General features: G+C 46.7%; 1 protein-coding gene across 2 annotated transcripts in view; it reads left to right on the top strand.

The window, feature by feature from the left end:
- The window catches only part of LOC119396982 (U3 small nucleolar RNA-associated protein 6 homolog), a 71,195-nt gene that overhangs the window by 24,514 nt on the left and 25,785 nt on the right, over window positions 1-20,896 (top strand). For both annotated transcript variants that reach the window (XM_037664383.1, XM_049417294.1), the window contains exons 12-13: window positions 9,910-10,007; window positions 19,994-20,068. In XM_037664383.1, coding sequence (XP_037520311.1) covers window positions 9,910-10,007; window positions 19,994-20,068 — 173 coding nt within the window. The remainder of the gene's footprint in view (window positions 1-9,909; window positions 10,008-19,993; window positions 20,069-20,896) is intronic.

The following is a 20,896-nucleotide window of genomic DNA, read 5'->3' as shown; positions in this document are numbered from 1 at the left end:
GCTGCACGATTCTGAAGTCTAATCTGGTTGCTTCTACGTTGTTGCTAGGCTATAGCTAGGTGATGCAAAGTTGTTTCTAGGTTGATCCTCAGCGTAGAGAGGTTCAAGTTAAACAACACACAGTCACAGACACGGATGTCCAAACTCCAGAGACAGAAACTCGCGTTGAAACCAAGCGTTCGCACCTCTCATAGATCTGCGGGCACATCGTCGTTGGTATGGGCCTTCCATCACTTCAGGGTCTTCTCGAAGCCGCCGTTGCTTCGCAGCCATTTGTTGTTGGGCTAACTGTTGCCTTCTTCATTTTTAGTCGACCAGTGATGAGTAGTGGGATTTACCCAATTTCTGTGGCACATACCTGTTTATGATGATTGTAGTTTTTTGGTTGGTCGGACAAAGAACGACTTGCTAAACAGCTTCACTGTTAAAAAAAAGGATGCCGGGCACACCTTGCATCAGATGGCACTGCATGGCACGAGATGCAGAGGGGTCACTCCACGTGCTGCAGTTTAAAAGAAAAAAAAGAAATATCTAAGAGCGTTGAGTTCTGCATAGTTGACACTTGCAGCAGACTGCTAAAGCACGAAGACGTAGCAACTGTAACATATGTTATTTTGCGCTTGTCCTCTGTATACCTGTGTGTTCTTTTCGAGCATCCCTCCTTGTGCTTCAGTGGCGTGCTACAAGTTTCGAGCCACTTGTCGTTCCTTGTGTGACATTCTAATTTCTTGCTATCGCATTCATTGCTTCACCCTAGTGGAGAAACTGTGACTTCTTTAAAATCATGCTCGTGATAGTTGGGATGCCCTGTATATGTGTGTATAGTTGAACCTGGATGTAACGAAATTGACGAATGTCGGCAATATTTCGTTATGTATACAGGTTTTCGTTACATGCAGTTTCACATGAAAATCGGCAAGTATCACGCAAAACCAAACCAAAACGAGAGGACATCACTTCAGAAGACCTCACCTCTCACATTTATTCAGAAGAAAAAAACTGCGCGATTTTGGCTGGTGTTTTCTTCATATATGATGACATCAAGCGGCGCTTCAAGCAAGTTAATTCATGAAATGCAGCTTCATCATCCTGCACGCTGGCGGCACGACCCAAGACGTCCAACGAGTTCATCACTTCCTTCGCGGTAGGCGCAGCAAACAGTGGATCTTTCTCTGATGCACCTTCGTCATGACCGCGATCTTGCACCATTTCAACAAGCGCCACATCTGGCATTTCTTCAGTACATACGGCGCCGTTGTCAGCAAACAAGTACGCCAAGTTCGACGTCGTCGGGCACTTCCCTGTTCGCATGTAGCGCATCCCACAACTCGGTTACATCCGGTGGATTCGCTGGCTCCTCTTCGTCGTCACAGATTCCAGCTTCAGCGACCTTTATTTGAGCCTTGGCGAAGCAATTTGAAACCGTCTGAGCTGCGACTTCTTGCCACGACGCGACAATCATCTCGACGGCTTGATAGATGTTGATCTTCGTTTGCCGTTCAAAATGGATGTCCAGAAGAATCTTTTCTATCACATGACAGCGTTAGCAACACTTGAAGCTGTTGATTATTCCCTTGTCCTGTGGCTGTATCAGGGATGTGCAATTGGGAGGAAAATATGTCAACTCTATGTTTGAGAGCTGAAGGCCATCAACGTGATGCGCAGAGCAATTGTCGAGGAGCAAACAGATTTGGCGGCCTTGTCGCTTAATGTCTTCATTGAAGTCTTTCAACCAATTGGAAAAAATTGCCCATGGCATCCACGCCTTTGAATTGGCCACATACTTTACCGGAATTCGCTTCGTTCCCTTGAAGCATCTGGGCCGGGCACTTTTCCCGATAACCAACGAGACCTGTTTGTCACTGCCATCGCTGTTGGCCCAAAGCAAAACCATCACGCAGAGTTTGCTTTGCTCGCCTCCGTGGCAGTCTTCTCCTTTAAGCGCTAGCATGCAATTAGGCAGCATCTCATAAAACAGAGCCATTTCATCAGCGTTATAAACGTCAGCTGCCTTGAAGCAGCTCAAAACACCAGGCAGCTCCTCGGCCACCCATGATGCACAAGCATTGCTGTCGGCAGAGGCGGACTCACCGCTAATGATCTTCCCGACGACTCCGTTTCAGCTCTTAAATCCTTGCAGCCAGCCATTGCTAGCTTTGAAGTCGTCGTGGCCCAGGATGCAAGCAAAATCCTTCGCTTTTTGTTGTAGGATGGCACGGCTTATGGGCACGTTTCGAGCATGTGTGTCTAAAAACGACGTAAGCACGGCTTTGTCCACATCGGCTTACGTTGACAACTTCATCCTTTTTTTCTTCGAGCTTGTGCCCGACTATACTGCTCTGCGGATCCTGTCTTTCGCACTCAAGGTAGTCAACAGGGTGCTGGCAGGAATGTTGAATTGCGCAGCGACATCCTTCTCACCAGTGGTGACCGCATTGACGATCAACAGCTTGTCCTCGAAAGACAAAACTTTACGCTTTCTCGCTGAACTCATTTTCGAAGCAAACAATCACTGTGAGAAACACGCAATACACACTGCTGACATTGACACTCGCGTTAAGGCTCGCGTCACGTCTACTCACACACGATGCAATGACAGCAAAACACTCACAAGCCTAAAACAGCAAGCAAAATCAGGTACGCACAACAGTGACACCTGGTGTCACGATGCGTAAGCGAAAAAAAAAAAAAATGGAACAAAACTCAGATCTGCCACAGAGTGGCATTAGGGGAGCTAGCAGCTTTCATCATTGTCATCATCGCGGCACACCGGATTGACTGCTCTGGCTCACTGCGCTTGCATGCGTTCCTCTCGCCATCACCGATTGCCTTTTTTTTTAGCAATTGCAAAAGTTACGCATTATTTATCCAAATTTTCGGCAGATCTACTGCTCAAAATAATAAATGATGAGCATGAAAAATTCGTTACACCTAGGTCATTTGCCACAATGCTTTCGTTGCATGGAGGTCAAAAATACATGGGCTTCTATGGGGATGGAGTTGGGGAATGAAAAAAATTTGTTAAATCCAGAAATTCGTTGCATCCAGGTTTGACTGTATAGTGCTATGCTGTACTTTTAAATGCGATTACAAGCAAGTCTTACAGCTGTCTTGATATAGTGAATAATTGTTTGAAATAGTTAAGTTCATCATGTCTGTATTAAATTGTAAGAATTAAATTTAAAATGTTTCTCACTTACATCACTTTGTAAAGTGTATCGAATGTAAAAAAAAATACTTTCATGCTGGATGCGGGTAATGTAACAAGATTCATCTCTATTTAACCTTCTAAGGGCCCAAGCATGCCGCTCATCTGGCCATCAGTGCACATTCCTCACCGTGCCTAAGATAACTTATAAATGTGAACCATCCATAGACTTGATTACTGCACATAGGCGTACCTACCGGGGGGTCAAGGGAGGCGCTAGCCCCCCTCTGAGAAATGTTAGGGGGGTGGAGCCCCCCCACTTTCGACATTGGTCATTGTTGGCTGCAGACTGGGAAAGTAACAAGTCAGGCAAAATTTTACTTGAACGCAGCAATAACGTAAATATGTTATAAAATTTGTCCTCTGATTCAGCTGTGACGACTGTCCTCCGTGTGTCATGACCACGCACTGTAGGCTCTCTGCGGTGCGGGCTGCCTATTCTATGCTTTCACGTCTTGCGTTCGAGCATTGCAGAGGAGGCTATCGCTCATAGGGCTCTATAACATTACAGCAATCTGTCATGAATTTATTTTGTTCTGCCTGGCCTGAAATTATAGTAATCGGCGACGCAAATACGGGCGGGAACCAGTGAGCGTTTTATAGCCCGATCGAACGCTCTCTTTTTTTCAGGAAATTTAGTTTTTTTCTTTGAAAACGATTAGCATCGCCACTGCTCCATATCCAAGCTGCTGCGAGTATATGAGTGTGCAGAAGTATCGAGTATTTTAGTTGTGCCTAGCCAGGAGAGCTAAAGAAGATTCCCACTTTAGTCTCCGATTAGCCTGCTCCACCTTGCTTATCATATGGTAGCCTGCAGCGGTCGCGGCGGCTTTTGACAAGGCTGTGGAGTCGAGCACATTGAGAAGCCCAGCTTTCAAGTTTGCCCCGTAACTTGATCTACCTAACCAGGGAGATGATCAGCAGTGCCATGGTTTTCTGGACTAAGAAGGCTGCCCACCTGCAAAGGATTATGTCTGTTCCTAATAATGTTCATTTCTCTCTGTACCTCTCTGTCAGCAATGATGAGTTCACAGAAAGTTGTATACGTGCAAGAGCAGCTCAAATCGGTATACTACTGAAAGTATCTATTATTGCGATAGCAATTATATGGACAGTCTCGGCTGGATTTCGCCGTCGCCGCTGTCATGCGCCGTATATGTATAAGTATGTATATACAGTATAACCTCATTACAACAGACCTTCATAGTGAAGAGGATTTTGGTCTGTTGTAAAGGGAGTATGTAAAATCCAAGTACTGTTACAACAGACTTTTATGTAAACACTGAATGGGTCTTTTATAACCGGAGAGAATTACGAGTCACAAACATGGTCTTATTTTTAACGGGGGACCAAAAGAAAAATGCGATTTTTGGAAAATCGCATTTCCAGTTTCTGTAGCCCATTTTCTATCTGATTCCAAAATATCTTCACTGAAAACTATGTAGAAGTGCTATAAAAATTTTTTTTGTGTCTGCCGACTTCGCTAAAATTGCGGAAATAGCAAAAACAAAAAGAAAAAAACAGCGTTTTTTAAAATTATAGCTCGGCAATGGCGCAACCGGGCGCCATAATTTTGGTCTCTTCGTAAAGAGCATTTTTCCTTGTTCAAGTTCTCCATTCAGCTAGCTCCTCCATTCAGTAACAAGCGTACAAAAAGCACATGTTTGAAGTTCAATTCGAGGCCTCCGATTGGCTGCTTCTGCCGCGATGCTCGCTTCGGGATCGTCGTCTGCTGTTTGTGCGTCGCGAGGACATGGCTGTCGAAAATTGCGCAACTTAGTGACGCGTTCGCACTCGTTCTGTGTTCACGGGTCGACGATAATTTAGAACGCTTTAGTTAGGAAGCTGCAAGCGGAAGCTCAATCATCAGATTACGATAGCGCGCCACACTCATCACGAACATCGCAGACGTGCGTAGAACATCGAAGACGTGCGACTGTAATAGCGTTGACTCGTTGGACCCGCTATTAGAGGTTCTTCTTATCAGCACTTCGGAGCTTATGACGAAGACCACCGCGGAACAACTCTTTGTACTCGCAATCGAGCATGACGTACTTTGAAACATCAGGCACCGCGGCCACGCACATTGCAACCGAGCTTTCTACTCGATGTCGTGGCTAGGCCTAACTTCGCTCACGGTGCCGATGTACGAGACAAACCCGAACTTTGCGGGCAAGAACATCGCGCTAGCGGACATGCGAAAGCGAAGAAGCCGCAATCTCCTTCGTCGCAAGCAACGAATCACATCGCCCGCTGGCTCCTCGGAACCGCGGATGGGCATTCTGCCCATCGGCAGCGGACCTGCCGGCCAAGCTCGCCGCGCAGCGACCGCTCGGAGAAGCGGTGGCAGCGGCTAGCAATTTCACGCGTCAGCGTCCCAAAACGCAACACCATGCACGCTGTGCGCCAATTTTTTGTCGCTACAGCTAGGCGTAGCTGATCATTGACAGACCGGAGATCGGCGGCCTTCGTTCTTAAATCGGTACGTCGATATCCGCGGCGCACTGTTCCCATCCCGAAAGTGTGCTAAACGATGTTTGAAGTCGGACGTTATTGAGTTTGGTATGTCCGTGGTAGAAAAGTCCACTCTAAAGGAGTCCTGACCACCTTGCTGGCCTGACATTTTAGTCAATTATATCCGAATGTCTGTTTTACCAGAATCCGTTGTAAACGAAGCTCAATCAATGGAAAAAATACGGAGGTCGTCATAACGGCGCAAATTGGTATGTAATATCCGAATGTCTGTTGTAAACAGATCCGTTGTAACGAGGTTATACTGTATATATCAAAGTCCCAAAGAAAAATAATTCAGAAAAATGCTTCCGAAGCGCAGAATCGAACCAGCGACCTCTCATTCCGCAGCGCGTGGTGCTAACCACTACGCCAGAAAGCGCAGATCCTTCAGGTAGCTAACGGCGAGCGTTATATACACACCCTTTACCGCTGGCAGGACTCAGAGACGGCAGGCACTTATAAGCGTTTCTTCATTACCAGCGAGATGGGGCGAGGGGCGCGACGGGCTTATTTAAAAGTCGTCGGCGAGCTCGCTCGCTTCTTCTTATATTTGCGCAGGGAGAAGAACCTTGCCCTTCAGCTGTCTGCTCGCACGGTTTTCTCGTGGTGAGGGGAAGAGGGATGTTTCGAGCTTTCACCGTGATGTCCGCGCGCATGTCACGGAGCGTACGAAAGTCACTCGAGCTCAAGGGACGCCGCTAAACGAACAAAGAGAAGATGAGCGCGAACTATCAAGTGTCACAGCTCGACACTTGAAGCACACTAGTTTCCTTCGCTGCTTCGGCCGCCTTTGCAACAGGAGCGCTGTTCAAACTGAGAGTATCCATTGGCGAGCCTCACTTCGTATAGCATTAGTTTCTTGCTACCGCATTCATTGCTTCGCCGTTGCGGCGAAACTGTGACTTTTATATACATTAATTCATCTCGTCCGCTGCTATAAGTAGCCGCTGCCAATGTGATTAGTGGGCAGCCTTCTTGAACTACGTTCAGAAAGAGACACTGTGTGGCTATACCGAAAAAAATAATATTGTTCAGCACAGTAATGCACTGCCTATTGTGCAGACTTCATTGCCGCAAGTTTTCGCATACTCGTACGTCGCCTAACAAGGAGGCGATTTTATGGCACACCGAAAATTTTTGACGAATAGCAAAGAACCAATGACCAATAATACACCGTATTGAAAATAGTTATTTATTATTTTTTGTTTACGCACTCATGCTTAAGTGATAATTACACGGTGGATCACTTGCGCATCATTTGTTGCGTCGTGTTACGAGCAGGTGCTGTGAGCATGACCCAGAAAATTTCAATCAATCATTAATAGCTAACGACGTATACGGAAGGAGACAATGCGGGGTGGTTTAACATTATAATCACCCATATTTTGTCAAAGAAAATTTGAGCTTACACAGTTTGCGTAGGCTACCTACTTGGAGGGGCCGGAGGGGAGGAGTAAAAGGGCCACTTCACCGCTTTCCCGTCCACTCCCCGCCCAAGCTGGGAAAAATAGGAGGGCAAGGAACGACACCTAGTATATAAATTTATAGTCATTTATAATCTTATAACTATGCTCAACCAGCTCAATGTGGTTTCCAAATATTAATCGGCTGAACTTGGCCTTCTTCTTTAGAAAGACTTTATATTAGAGCGCTCTAAGAGTAAAGAAATTGGCACTCGGATTATCCTGAAGACCTGCGAAGTACCTTGCTTTGTCAGCCACATGTTTTGTTTAATAAGCGAGAATTTAAGGTTCTACATCATAGCAGATTCTTCATACTCATCGTATTTAGAACGCCAAACTGAGACTGTGAAGTTTACAGATGGAATGCTCAGAGGAAGTACAGGTTAAATGTGGCTGTACTTTTTAAACTTCGCGGTAATATTTCCAAAATGTTATTAAACACCGCATATGCTGTAAAAGCTCGTTAATTCGAACTTCACGGGACCGGGAAAATGTCTGAATTAACCAAATACCGAATAATTGAAAGTATCAAGAAAACAATAAACATATGTCTGTTACATCAATACACATTCATTTTCTTGATGAATACGTAAATTCTGTACTCTTTTTGCATAAGAGCAGCGTGAAAGCCACAATTTTCATCATCCTGTGCTTAGTTCTCAATGTGACCACCGCGCCAGACTCCTGTGCTTAATTTGGCTGCAACATGCTCTGGACGCCTCCATTATTTTGCACTACCACCACCATCACGCGCCCATCGCAGTAGTTTTTTCGGAGGTAAATTAGCCGGCAACTGATAGTTCGTCCATTGTGTTGTAGCAAACATGTTTTATGCCAGCATGCCTACCACGGCTGAAAGCTCTTCATCTTCAGCAGCTTCCGCCATGTCTGAGTTTCATAACTTTGCATGCGCATTGCATCAAGTTAAAATGAAGCTGCTGTGTACCGGATTCACATGTGGACAAAATCGTGGTCACTAACTGATGAAGATAGCGATACAGACAGCGCCGCCTCGTTTTGGTTGTCTGCGAACTCTGTTCTCACTCTTTTGTGTTGCACATTTGTGCCCCTTCGCGCGGAGCACGCTCCACGGATCGTCTGAATTAACCGGGTTGATGCCAAATTTGACGGAATATTAACAAGAGTTTAACGACATTGAACAATGCATATGCTGGCCGGGACCAGGGAACACGTCCAAATTATCCGATTTTCTTAATTAACAAGCTTTTACTGTATACTCTCACAATGTCATACGTCACGTGTGCATGCTCTAACAAACATAAACTGTAACCACGGGCATGCATCTCATGACAAAACAATATCGTTGACACAAACATTTCATGTGCCTTTCTTGGGGGCATCGTTTTTCCTAAACTCAAGAAATTGGAAATTAAATCAGGGTAACACATTAATGTCACGTAGTTGTGACAAGCATACGTGGTAATATGAGAACTGTACGCAATACAAAATGAATAGATGTTGTAAACCATTTGAACAAAAGTTATGGTGTGTTAAACCATTTGTGAGCGAAATCCCAGCTTGACCTTGACTCATTGTGAATGTTCAACATGCCATAATTTTTGCTCAAATGGGTTTAAAACATCCATTCCTGTATTGCATACTGTTCTCATTCTAAATCACTATTGTGATATGCTGATTTACTTGGTAACTTCCTCAGTTTAGGAAAAAGCTTGCTTCCAAAAAGGCTCATGAAATGTGTTATAATTTAAAAACTACAAATTGTACTAGCAAAATAATTGCATATTTGAAATCATCGCACAAATATACATTAACTCAGCAAGTTTAACCCTTTGCGGTCCGTTGTCGCAACACGGCCGTAGCGGTCCGCTGTCGGGCCCCGCCCGACAAGGGTGTTCGTGGTTTAAATTTTGCTGTTTTCTCACCGCGAGTCGCGCGCATTTTTTGTATACATGAAGGGCCATCTCTTGAGGAATAAGTGAGCTTTGTTTGTTGAGGTTTTACTTTTTTGACACTAGGGTGCAGCACTATGATCAGCACGGGGCCTAGAGCGTACCCACTCGCGCGCGCGGTTCGCTGAGAAGCATGGCCACGTTTTCACCGCGTGCGTTTTACGGCGGTGCTTTTAGCGAAAGCGAGGATGACTTTAGTGAGGAAGAGAATTACGTGCCTCCACCAGACAGTGATGACAGTGATTCGACAGAAGTGAGTGACGAAGACGACGACGGCGGCGGTGGAAACCTGCAGTAATAACCCTGGCCTGCACACAGGGGAATGCTTTGAGCGGTATCATACGTTGCCCAAATATCACTAAAAGAGTTGCCTGCAGAATGCAGGAGCAAAAATAAATATCCTGTGCGTTTCTCTTCCACAGCTTGTGTTTTTATTCGCGGCGCCAGAAACTGGCGAAATAGTTTCGGACCGCTAGAGCCGGAAAGTGGGTAAAGGTTTTGGACTGCAAAGGGTTAATCAAAATTGATGAAAATTTTTTTAAAAGGTGTTAAGATTCGTTTCCTTCCAGTCTTCATTAGAAAGTCAGCACCTGTGTCAGTTCTTTATTCTTTCTTGTTTTTAGTGCACTGTTCTTTATTAGCCATGAACCAGTACCAAATAGCCCAGTTTCCTGCCCGCTTCACTGTAACATTTGAAGCAGTAAAGGAATTACTACTCTTTACTACTAGTACTGGCTTGCCTAATGTGCTACAGATGAGTGTGCTTGACTGAAACAATTCCTTTGTATTCAAGTGTGCAGAGTCGGCATCCTAATGAAGAGCGGGTGTGGGATGCTGTGGCGAGGAGGCAGCTCTCAAGCAAGCATGGAACCATGAGTGTTGTTGAAAATGGCAAGTTGCTTATAAACACCTGAGCGTTTCACTTTGTAGCCATTTGGAATGTTGCAGTTACAGTTGGCGTAGCAAGATGTTCACTTATCTTTAATGTGCTGTCTGCTCCTCTTAATTGATCCACATACAACGTACTTTCAGATATAACAAGCCATTCTTATATATTATTCATGCAGCAACAAAGTGGATGCCACTGCTACAGAATATATGTTTTTAAAAATTTTTTCTATTTGATTCAGTGCTTGGGCCTAATTTATTGCAGCATGTGTTTGAAAATGAGGATGTCATTGCATAATAAAACCACTCAAGGTGTTCACGAATCAAAAACAAATGCACTAGCATTTCTTTCCAATGAAGTCCACAAAACCTCAGTGCTGTACTGCTTCACTGGAATTCCTTTTACTTGTGTAACTTCTTTATAGTGCTTCAGAAGGCTTCATTGGAAAGTCAGAGGAGCAATTGCTCTGGAAACTGGTCCCAGAACTGACAAAATGTGACATTATGAGATTACTGTAAAAATGAAAAAATTGTGTTTTACATTGATAGTGCTACGAAGTGCTACCGAAGATGAAGAGGGAGACGACATGAAAGAGGACGACGTTCCCCGATTCCGCGCGGACTTGACTCCATCTTGTATGCCTGGCTTTGTCCTCTGTATATACCTTGTAAATATAACCTTCGACGCCTTTTTCTCCCCGTAACATTTTGGTGGAGAGTGCGGGTTCTCCCAGCTTCAACATTCACGACGCTTCTCCGCAGCGGACGCTCCTTGGCTGCCTCTGCGATGCCTGCTCACGACGAGAATGAGGATCATTCGGAAACCTCAACGACTGTGCCTCGACCAACCACACCGCAACCAATAGCGCGGCAACCAGCTGCTACTAACCGCACCGTCGTTCTGGCACAACCGCATGACCCAGGCACATTTTCTGGCGTGGACAACACTGACGTGGAGGATTGGCTTCAGCTGTACGAACGGGTGAGTGCACTGTACAACTGGGACCCGACGCTCATGCTGGCCAATATTCTATTTACCTTGAGGGCACGGCAAAAGTTTGGTTCTGCAACCACGAGCAAGAGATCACGAGTTGGGATGTGTGCAAGCAAAAACTCATTGATCTGTTCGGCAAGCCCATTGGGCGCCGTCGCGCTGCACAGAAAGAACTCGCGTACCGACTTCAGACCTGCACAGAGTCCTACATCACGTACATTCAAGATGTACTCGTGCTCTGCCGCAAGGTTGACGACAGGATGGCCGAGGCTGAAAAGGTCGCGCATATCCTCAAAGGAATCGCGGATGATGCGTTCACTCTCCTGGTTTTCCGAAACTCGTCGACAGTGGACGACGTCATTAATGAATGCCGACGCTTTGAAGAAGCGAAAAGTTGTCGGATTAGGCCACATTTTTCACGTCTTCCCAACACGTCTGCGATGTCCACTTGCGACCACCTGCTGCTCCTGCAGCGGAGAATATTGTACGCCTCGTCCGCCGTGAAATTGAAGCTGCATCTCTGGTTCCTACGCAAGCTCGTGCCCCCGACGATTCACACACGATTTCCCTCATCCAGACCGTTGTACGCCAGGAGCTCGCCAACGCAGGAATCCAGACGCTCTGCCCAGTGAACAGATCCGACTACCGTCCACCCGCTCCACCTGATCTGCCCCGAAAGTCCTCGTTACCGGAACTCGGCAGAATGGTGCACCTCTGATGACAGGCCCATCTGCTACTGCTGTGGACGCGTCGGACATATTTCTCGCCACTGTTGCAGTTCCTGGAACTCACAGCCTTGGCCGAGCTATTCCAACACCCGACATTCACCCGGTAGTTCCCGCCTGCCTGCGCACCTTGAAGACGACACCGCTACACCCTCCTTGCTCGCAAGACCACACCGCTCCCCTTCGCCGTCCAGTTGCCTGTCCCGCTCTCCTCTACGTTGTCGCTCACCTTCCCCCTCCTACTCTTGCCACTCCTCGGAAAACTAACGGGCGCAGCTCCTGGAGGTCAGCCTGCCTTGACGACCCGACCTGGAATTCGTCTGCTTACACTACCTGGACACAACAACCTGCTCAAAGGAGATGTCGACGGCGCACCTGTTATAGCACTCATCGACACTGGCGCTCACATATCGATTATGAACTCGAACCTCCGTGCTCGCCTAAAGAAGGTGCTCACTGCTGCTCCGATCGCTGTAGTCCGCGTAGCCGATGGTGCAACTCCAGTTGTCACTGGGATGTGTACTGCACGCGTCACTGTTGCTGGACGCCATACTTCTGTTTTGTTCTATGTATTGGAGCAGTGCCCGCATGAACTTATCTTAGGACTTCATTTTCTGTCGTCCCATTCAGCTCTTATTGACTGTGCCACGGGTGTCGTCCAACTCGCCTTACCATATGCCGTTGAGCCTTCTGACCCTGCGCCGAGCAAGCTGTGCTCTGCCGATTTCGTTCGTGTCCCCTCTCTGGCCGTTACGTTCATTGACATCTCTCCCGATCCACCCGTGGCCGACGGAGATTACGTTGTGTCACCCAACGCTACCGTCCTCTGCTCGCAAAATGTCACGTTCCCGCACACCATCATCAGTATTCATGCCGATGCCGCATGTCTCCCTATCGTCAGTTTTGGACTATGCGCTCAGGTGCTGCCCTGGGGTGTCTCCCTTGCAACCCTTACCCCGGCCTGCGACTATAGTTAAACCTGGATATAACGAAATTGGAAAAAGTTCGTGAATTTTCGTTACATCCAGGTTTTCGTTACATGAAGTTTTCGAGTAAAGACTAGAGAAACCATCGCAAAAACCAAATGAAGACGCAGCGGATGCCAGTTCAGTGCCACTCACCTCAAATATTTATTTAGCACAAAAAAACTGTGTTATCTTGGCTTGTGTGTTTCGCGTCAAAGATGACGTCATGCGGCGGTTCAGAGAAACCAACTCATCCAATGCTGCCTCGTCATCCTGTGAGCCAACATGACGGCGCAGAACGTCCAGCGCGTCCAAGATCTCCTTCGTGGTAGGCAACGGCACTGTATCTGCCTCTGACGAACCTTCACCATCACCGCAATCTTGGGCAGTTTCTACAAGTGCCACATCCGACATTTCTTCGGTAGATACAGCATCACTGTCAGCGTACAAAAAGTCGTCAAGTGCAACGTCGTCGGGCACTCCACCATTCGCGCAAAGTGCATCCCACGCTTCGCTGACGTCGGATGGATTTGAAGGCTCCTGGGGTTCTTCTTCGTCGACTCTAGCCTCTGTAACCACTGACACCCCGGCTTTCATGAAGCAATTTGCGACTGTGTCAGCTTTTACTTCCTGCCAGGAAGCAGCAAGCATCTCAATGGCTTGGTAAATGTCTATCTTAGTCAGCCGTTCAAAGCGTATATCCAAGAGGATCTTCTGAATGACGCGACGACGATAGCAGCACTTAAAGCTGTTGATGATCCCTTTGTCTAACGGCTGTATTAGGGACGTGCAATTGGCAGGGAAGTACTGCAGCTCGATGTTTGATAGCTGAAGGCCTTCGATGTGGTGCGTGGAGCAGATGTCCAGCAATAGACATATTTGGCGACCCTGACGCTTGACATCTTTGTTGAATGCCTTCAGCCATTCAGTAAAGATTTCTCGGCTCATCCAGGCCATCGAATTGGCCACGTACTTGACTGGCATCCGCTTCGTGCCTTTAAAACACCTTGGCCGGGCATTTTTTCCTATAACTAATGGGATTCTTTTATCGCTGCCGTCACTGTTTGTGCAAAGCAAGACCGTGACGCATAGTTTGCTCTGCTTTCCGCCTCGACAATCGTGCCCTTTAAGCTCCAGCGTGCGATTCGGCAACATCTGGTAGAACAACGCCGTTTCATCGGCGTTGTACAAGTCCGCCGCCGCATAGCGGTCCAAGCTGCCAGGCAGCTTCTCGGCCACCCACGAGGCAGAGGCATCGCTGTCAGCAGATGCGGACTCGCCGCTAATCACTCTACCGACGACACCATGCCGGCTCTTGAACCCTTGCAGGCAGCCGTTGCTTGCCTTGAAATCGTCATGTCCAAGAATAGATGCAAAATCCTTCGCTTTCTGCTGCAGGATTGCGCCACTTATGGGCACGTTGCGTGCCCATGTGTCCAGAAACCAGGTGAAGACGGCCTTGTCCACATCAGCGTATGTTGACTTCTTCAGCCTTTTCTTCGTCGAACCCGTGCCCGACTCCGCTGCCTCGCGGATGCTGTCCTTCGCACTCAATATCGTCGACAGGGAGCTGGCTGGGATATTAAATCGCGCAGCAACGTCCTTCTTTTTCTTACCTGCGGAAACCGCATTTACAATCGCAAACTTTTCTTCAAAAGACAAAACCTTGCGCTTTCTCGGCACGGAGCTCATTGTCACAGCGAGAGCAGCTGAGAGGCCTAACAAGAGAGGCTTGACAACAGCCTGACACTCGCACCACCGCTTCGTTCACCCGTTCAGCACAGTAGCGCCACCAGACGTCGCAAGTTGCAAGCAAAAGCTGCATAGCATGGCCTTCGAGATGCACACCGCATTGCCATCTCGAAGGCTTTTCAATGAGGAAACTCCGTTTGCCGCTAAGCGGCGCAAGCTATTCTAGCGACGCTTGTATCATCATTGCGGCACGCACTTGCCTGCTGCAATGGTATGCTTTCCAACCGCAGCCGCCCCCGTGTATTATTAATTTTCGTATTATAAAACTTACGCGTTGTACATACAAGATTTTAGTAATGTTACGACTCAAAATAATAAATGATCAGTGCCGCAAATTCGTTACATTCAGGTCAATTACCGCAACACCTTCGTTACATGGAGGTAACAAATACATGGGCTTCTATGGGGACGGTATTGGGGATTGAAAAAAAATCGTTAAATCCAGGAATTCGTTACATGCAGGTTCGTTACATCCAGGTTTAACTGTACCACTATTCCGCCTTAACAGGGGATGCACAATTGCCGACCACTCCTGATTTGGCCCCAACTTCATCAGAAAGCATGATGAAAATGATTGCCTTTGCCCTCCCGGCCGAACATGCGAACATCCTTCGTGCCCTTCTCGCATCGTACCAGGACATCTTTGACCTCAATGACCGCCCACTGGGCTAGACAACCGTTGTGAATCATCGAATCACCACCGGCGATGCTAACCCGATACACCAACTGCCCTACTGTGTTTCCTATACTGAGCGCCAAGTCATACAGAAAGAAGTCGACAAGATGCTTGCCCGGGACATCATTGAACCTTCTTCAAGCCCCTGGGCTTCCCCTGTCGTGCTCGTCAGGAAGAAGGACAACAGCTGGCGCTTCTGTGTCGATTACCGAAATCTCAACAAGGTAACAAAAAAAGACATGTACCCCTTACCGCGGATAGATGACGCCCTTGACTGTCTCAGTGGTGCGAAGTATTTCTCTTCGATTGACCTTCATTCCGGGTACTGGCAGATTGCAGTTGACGACATGGACTGTGAAAAGACCACATTTGTTACGCCTGATGGCCTTTATCACTTTAAAGTGATGCCGTTCGGGTTATGCAATGCCCCAGCTACCTTTGAACGAATGATGGATGCTCTCCTTCACGGTTTTAAGTGGTCAATCTGCTTATGTTACCTCGACTTTTCAGACACACTTCGAGCGTCTCTCGACAATTCTTTCTGTGTTCCGCAAGGCATGACTTCAGCTCAATTCGTCGAAATGCCACTTCGGCCGCCGGCAACTTACCGTCGATTCTTCTGGTGTTCGTCCCGATCCAGAAAAAGTTTGCGCAGTCAAGGATTTCCCTGTGCCGACCTGTGCGAACAATGTTCGCAGCTTTGTAGGCCTCTGTTCCTACTTTTGAAGATTTGTGCGCAATTTCGCTGACATTGCGCGCCCTCTCACGGACCTACTCAAGAAGGATGTGGCTTTTGCCTGGGGTCCTGAATAAGCCAGTGCCCTCACAGGACTGACCATGCGCCTCACGTCGCCACCGATTCTCGGCCACTTTGATATGTCCGCTCCAACAGAAGTGCGTACCGACGCCAGCGGCCATGGCATTGGTGCTGTTCTGGCTCAACAACAGCATGGTAGCGACCGTGTCATTGCATACGCTAGCCCTCTTTTGTCACCCGCGGAGCGCAATTATTCGATCACCGAATGCGAATGCCTCGTGCTCGTCTGGGCGGTGGGCAAATTTCGCCCATATTTGTATGGACGGCCGTTCACCGTTGTCACCGACCACTACGCCTTATGCTGGTTCTCATCGTTAAAGGATCCTACTGAACGGCAGGGTCGGTGGACCTTACGGCTGCAAGAATATTCATTCACCGTTGTCTATAAGACGGGCCGCCAACATGAGGACGCAGATTGCTTGTCGCGTCGTCCAGTAGACTCACCATATCCTCCTGAGAGCGGCGAGTCTACATTCGTGTTGGCACTTTCAGCGTTCGCCAACATCGGAGATGAGCAACGATGTGATCCTCACTTGAGAGACATCATTAACCAGCTGAGTGGCCCCACAACTCCTCCATCTCTCATATGTTTGTGCTCCAAGATGGCATCTTATATCGTCACAACATGCATCCTGACGGACCTGCTGCTGGTTATACCCACACATATGCCTCATACTGTACTCGCACAGTTGCATGATATTCCAATCGCTGGTCATCTGGGCGTCTCAAGGACCTATGACCGTGTTTGACGTCGCTTCTTTTGGCCCGGTATTTACCGCTAGGTTCGCCATTACATTGCTTTGTGCAAGCCTTGCCAGCACTGCAAAACACCAGCCACCCTTCCAGCAGGGCGCCTTCAACCCATCGAGATACCAGCTGAACCATTTTACAGGGTTGGTCTTGACCTCCTTGGCCCCTTTCCTCTATCCATCAGTGGAAACAAGTGGATAGCTGTTGCCACAGATTACAGCACTCGGTATGCGATCACATGGGCTATCCCTACCAGTTGCGCAACTGACGTCACCGACTTTCTCCTCGAAGACTTCATCCTTCGTCACGGCGCTCCTTGACAGCTCATTACAGACCGGGGTCGATACTTTCTATCCAAGGTAGTCCAAAACATCTTGCACTCTTGCGCTACAAAACACAAGTTCACCACTGCGTATCACCCTCAGACCAACGGCCTGACTGAGCGGCTGAACAGAACTATAACAGACATGCTCGCCATGTATGTTTCTCCAGATCATCATGACTGGGACGAAGCTCTGGTGTTCGTAACGTTTGCCTACAACACGTCTCGGCATGATTCCGCAGGTTTCTCTCCATTTTTTTCTCCTCTACGGCCGAGAACCCACGCTGCCTTTCGACACTCTCCTTCCTCCCGTTCTTGATACGACATCGAGTATGGTCGTGATGCCATCGCTAGAGCTGCACAGGCACGTGATGTTGCCCGCCTTCGTCTTAGCACTTTGCAGGAGAAACAACGAAGCATCTACGACGCGCGCCACTGCGATATCCACTTCAATCCTGGTGACATGGTCCTTCTTTGGACGCCGTCACGGCGAGTTGGCCTGTGGGAGAAGCTGACTTCTCCGTACTTTGGTCCTTACTGTGTCTTGCGCCAAGTCACCGACATCACGTGCGAAGTCAAACCTCTGGACACTACCATAGTGCGACCCCCTGAAATTGTTCACGTCACTTGACTCAAGCGGTATCACTCGGACCAATCAAGCACCGGGTCCGGGGGTGATGCTACGAAGAGCTACCGAATATGAAAAGGGAGACGACATGAAAGAGGATGACGTTCCCTGATTCCGCGTGGACTTGGCTCCATCTTGTATGCCTGAATTTGTCCTCTTTATATACCTTGTAAATCTCCCCGTAACAATAGTATAACCCCTCAGGCATGAATCATCATGCACTATCTGTAAATGTGTCAAATTTGCATAGCATAGTTCCAAGGCCCTCAGTAATACATTCTAAGAAAGAAAATGAAGGAATGTGATGTTTTGTCTGAGTTTCAGTAATTCATCTTTATTAGTGTGTAATTAAATATTTAACTACTCTGCAGACAGTCATGCTTCATTTTTACAGAAAAAGAATGAAAATGTGTGCACAATTAGGCTTTGGTTGTATTCAGCTCAAGAAAAGAAAAATAATACTTTTAGGGTTGGTCCTGGAAAGCGGCATGTCGAACGACCTGTGGAATATCATAGTGCCTTCACCCAAAGTAATTGGTTGCAGTCATACGCAGCACATAGGTCAAGACATACTATGACTAAAGGTTCAGATCATCCAACGAGCAATGTATCTTGCTGTTTTTTGGCCACAAGTCAACACAGCTAGCATAAACGAATTGCGTAAGCAACTGTAGCCACCGCTGCTGAAGGGGATAACTGCGCACACTATGAGCGGTTCATTGAGGAGTTCCGATTTTGAAGGGGCTTGGAATGAGGCACAATGCAGATGATGAAACTTTTGTACTGATGTGGTAAGTGGGTGACATGTGACCTCCAATTGGTATAGTAAAGAACTTGTCTGTTGTTAAACGTGTGTTTTTGTTTCAAAAAGATGCTAACATTAGGTATCACTACATTGAAAAGTGTGTGTTCTTTCATTCTCTTTGGAACTGGAAACGTTGATGACTTGTTCTACTATGAAAACAGAAATGGTTGCCGGTGGTACTTAAATGATACATGTATAGTATGCATTAAATTGATTAGAGCATAAATGGACAGTTTTACTGTTCCTAAAAAGTATGCAGTACGTGTACGTTACAGAAGGGCTTCTGTACGTAGTCAATTGCCTAGGTCATGCAATTATTGCCTTCTTTGAGGACAGGTTCTCACGCACAAGGGACTTTCTTGGGGCAAAAAAACAAAACAAAACAAGACACGAAGCCTGTTCTTGCTACAGTACATCACACCTTGATAGAAAGATTATTATAAACGAACCGATAGCATATTGTTATGTTCACTATTGGCTTTTACTGCATTTTGTACCTACTGTGGTTCACAATTTTTAAAAATTGCTAAGATGATGGCCTTCTGGCTTCAAGATTGTAGAACCACTATGGCCATATATGCAATGAAACTTGCATGATAAATCCAAAAAACAGCAGGAAAGGGAAGATGGAAGCTTGCGGTGAAAAAATCCGTAAACAGGGGGCGGGTGCTCGAGCCGACGTTTCGACAAGTGGACTTGGTCTTCTTCAAGGCTGGAACTCCAGCCTCTAAGAAGACAAGTCCACTTGTCGAAACGTCGGCTCGAGCACCCACTCCCTGTTTACGGATTTTTTCATTACATGATAAATAAGGTTTTAACTTCTGCACAAACATTTATAAGAATTGGAAGGAAAATTTAATTTACTTTATTATATCTTTTGTTCCATTTAGTTTCAACACGGAAAATTTTTTATGCTGGTGTCCTCCAAGACTTCACTGATGTCATTTTCATCACAAAAAGGATGGTAGTAGTAAGATGCACAGGAACAGATGAGAAAGAAGAACTAAAAGAAAAAGTTTTGTTGACGCGGATGACCTGAGCGTCAAACCCACAACCTCTCAGCCCTAGATGATAGGTGCCAGGCACTCTACCCATTGCGCTACTAGCACACATGCGTGAAGCTTCACAAATGCACCTTATATTTCTCACATGTTCTCCATCACTGTGCTCTAGGTTGGAAGTGGTGCTTTCGCCATCTAGGAGCAGTGAAGTATTGCTTCCAGAATGAGGCCTTATAAAACGTGTGGCAACACGTTGAAACATGTTTGCCACAAATTTGAGTGGCATTTTTACATTACCACTGTGAAATTGGGCACACATAGTTCTCACTTTGTTGTCATCTTTCCTTTGCTGTCATGTTGCAAGAACCAGAAGACTGTGTTGAATGAGGCATTTCCCAGTGAAAACCTGTCCAACTAGGTTGTGTTCCCTATACTTGGCTATGGTCACTCAAGAAGAAAAGCACAGACACCAGTAAAATTTTCACTTAAGCTCATTCCCCCAGCATGTGCGGTCCGCACGTATTTATTAAAAGCAGTCGTTTGCTTCTTTGCAGTTGTATGCAGTGAAAAAAGAGGTGCTGCAGCAGCTAGAGCCATTTTCGAACAAGCTCTTGTACGACTCCCAACAGGTTAGTGATCTGGTACAGTTGGTGTGGCAATTTTAGAAATGTCATGTGGAACATTGTTTTGTAAGTAAGTTGCGTGTGGCGAGGGCAAGGTTTTGGTGAGAGCCAGTAAAATCGCAGATATACTGCAACATTTGATTGAAATTTCTAGCCAATTCGGTACTTCCTTCATTTGTGAGACAAGCAGGCAGTGCCTAAAACCTGAAGGCCAGTATGGTATTTCTGGCATATTTCTTCTGGTGCATGCAGCCAGGAAAAGCATAGTCTTTGAGATAGTTTAGATAGTTTCTGTTACTCAGACCCTCATCTTGAGCACTTATGCAAAATCTGGACAGCATGGTGAGGCATTGATTGTGTTTTCCAACTCTACTTTTGACATGACCACACTGCAAAACATGAAGGTGCTTGAGTTTGAAAGGGCAGGTTGGCTGCTCTCAAGTGCCCTTCTAAGGAGGTATTCTCACAGAGTTCATATCTGTAGTTGAAAAAAAAAAAAAAAAAAGCCTGTTAGATAAGGGCTCAAAATATATGCATTTGACACTGCAAACAAGAAAAAATTTTAATTTTAAGGGTCCCTGAAACAGTTGTCCGAAATTGCGTTACTGTTTAGGGTACAGCATTATCCAATCATTTGCACCATAAATTTAGTGACGCACTTTGTATCGAGGCATTGACTGTTGTCCTCCGTAGCACTGCTTTTCCTCCTCAACTCGACAAGAGCGCAGCCATCATTGGCGACAGTTGCGCATACTGCAGCGATCGCTGGTGCATGATTGTGCTGTAGTGCCTAGAATATACCAGCACTATGTATAGCTGAACACGCCGCTGCCA

This window comes from Rhipicephalus sanguineus, chromosome 6 (assembly GCF_013339695.2).
Source record: "Rhipicephalus sanguineus isolate Rsan-2018 chromosome 6, BIME_Rsan_1.4, whole genome shotgun sequence".
NCBI lineage: Eukaryota > Metazoa > Arthropoda > Arachnida > Ixodida > Ixodidae > Rhipicephalus > Rhipicephalus sanguineus.
The sequence above is the reverse complement of the archived record's forward strand: the minus strand, read 5'-3'. Positions and strand labels throughout refer to the sequence as shown.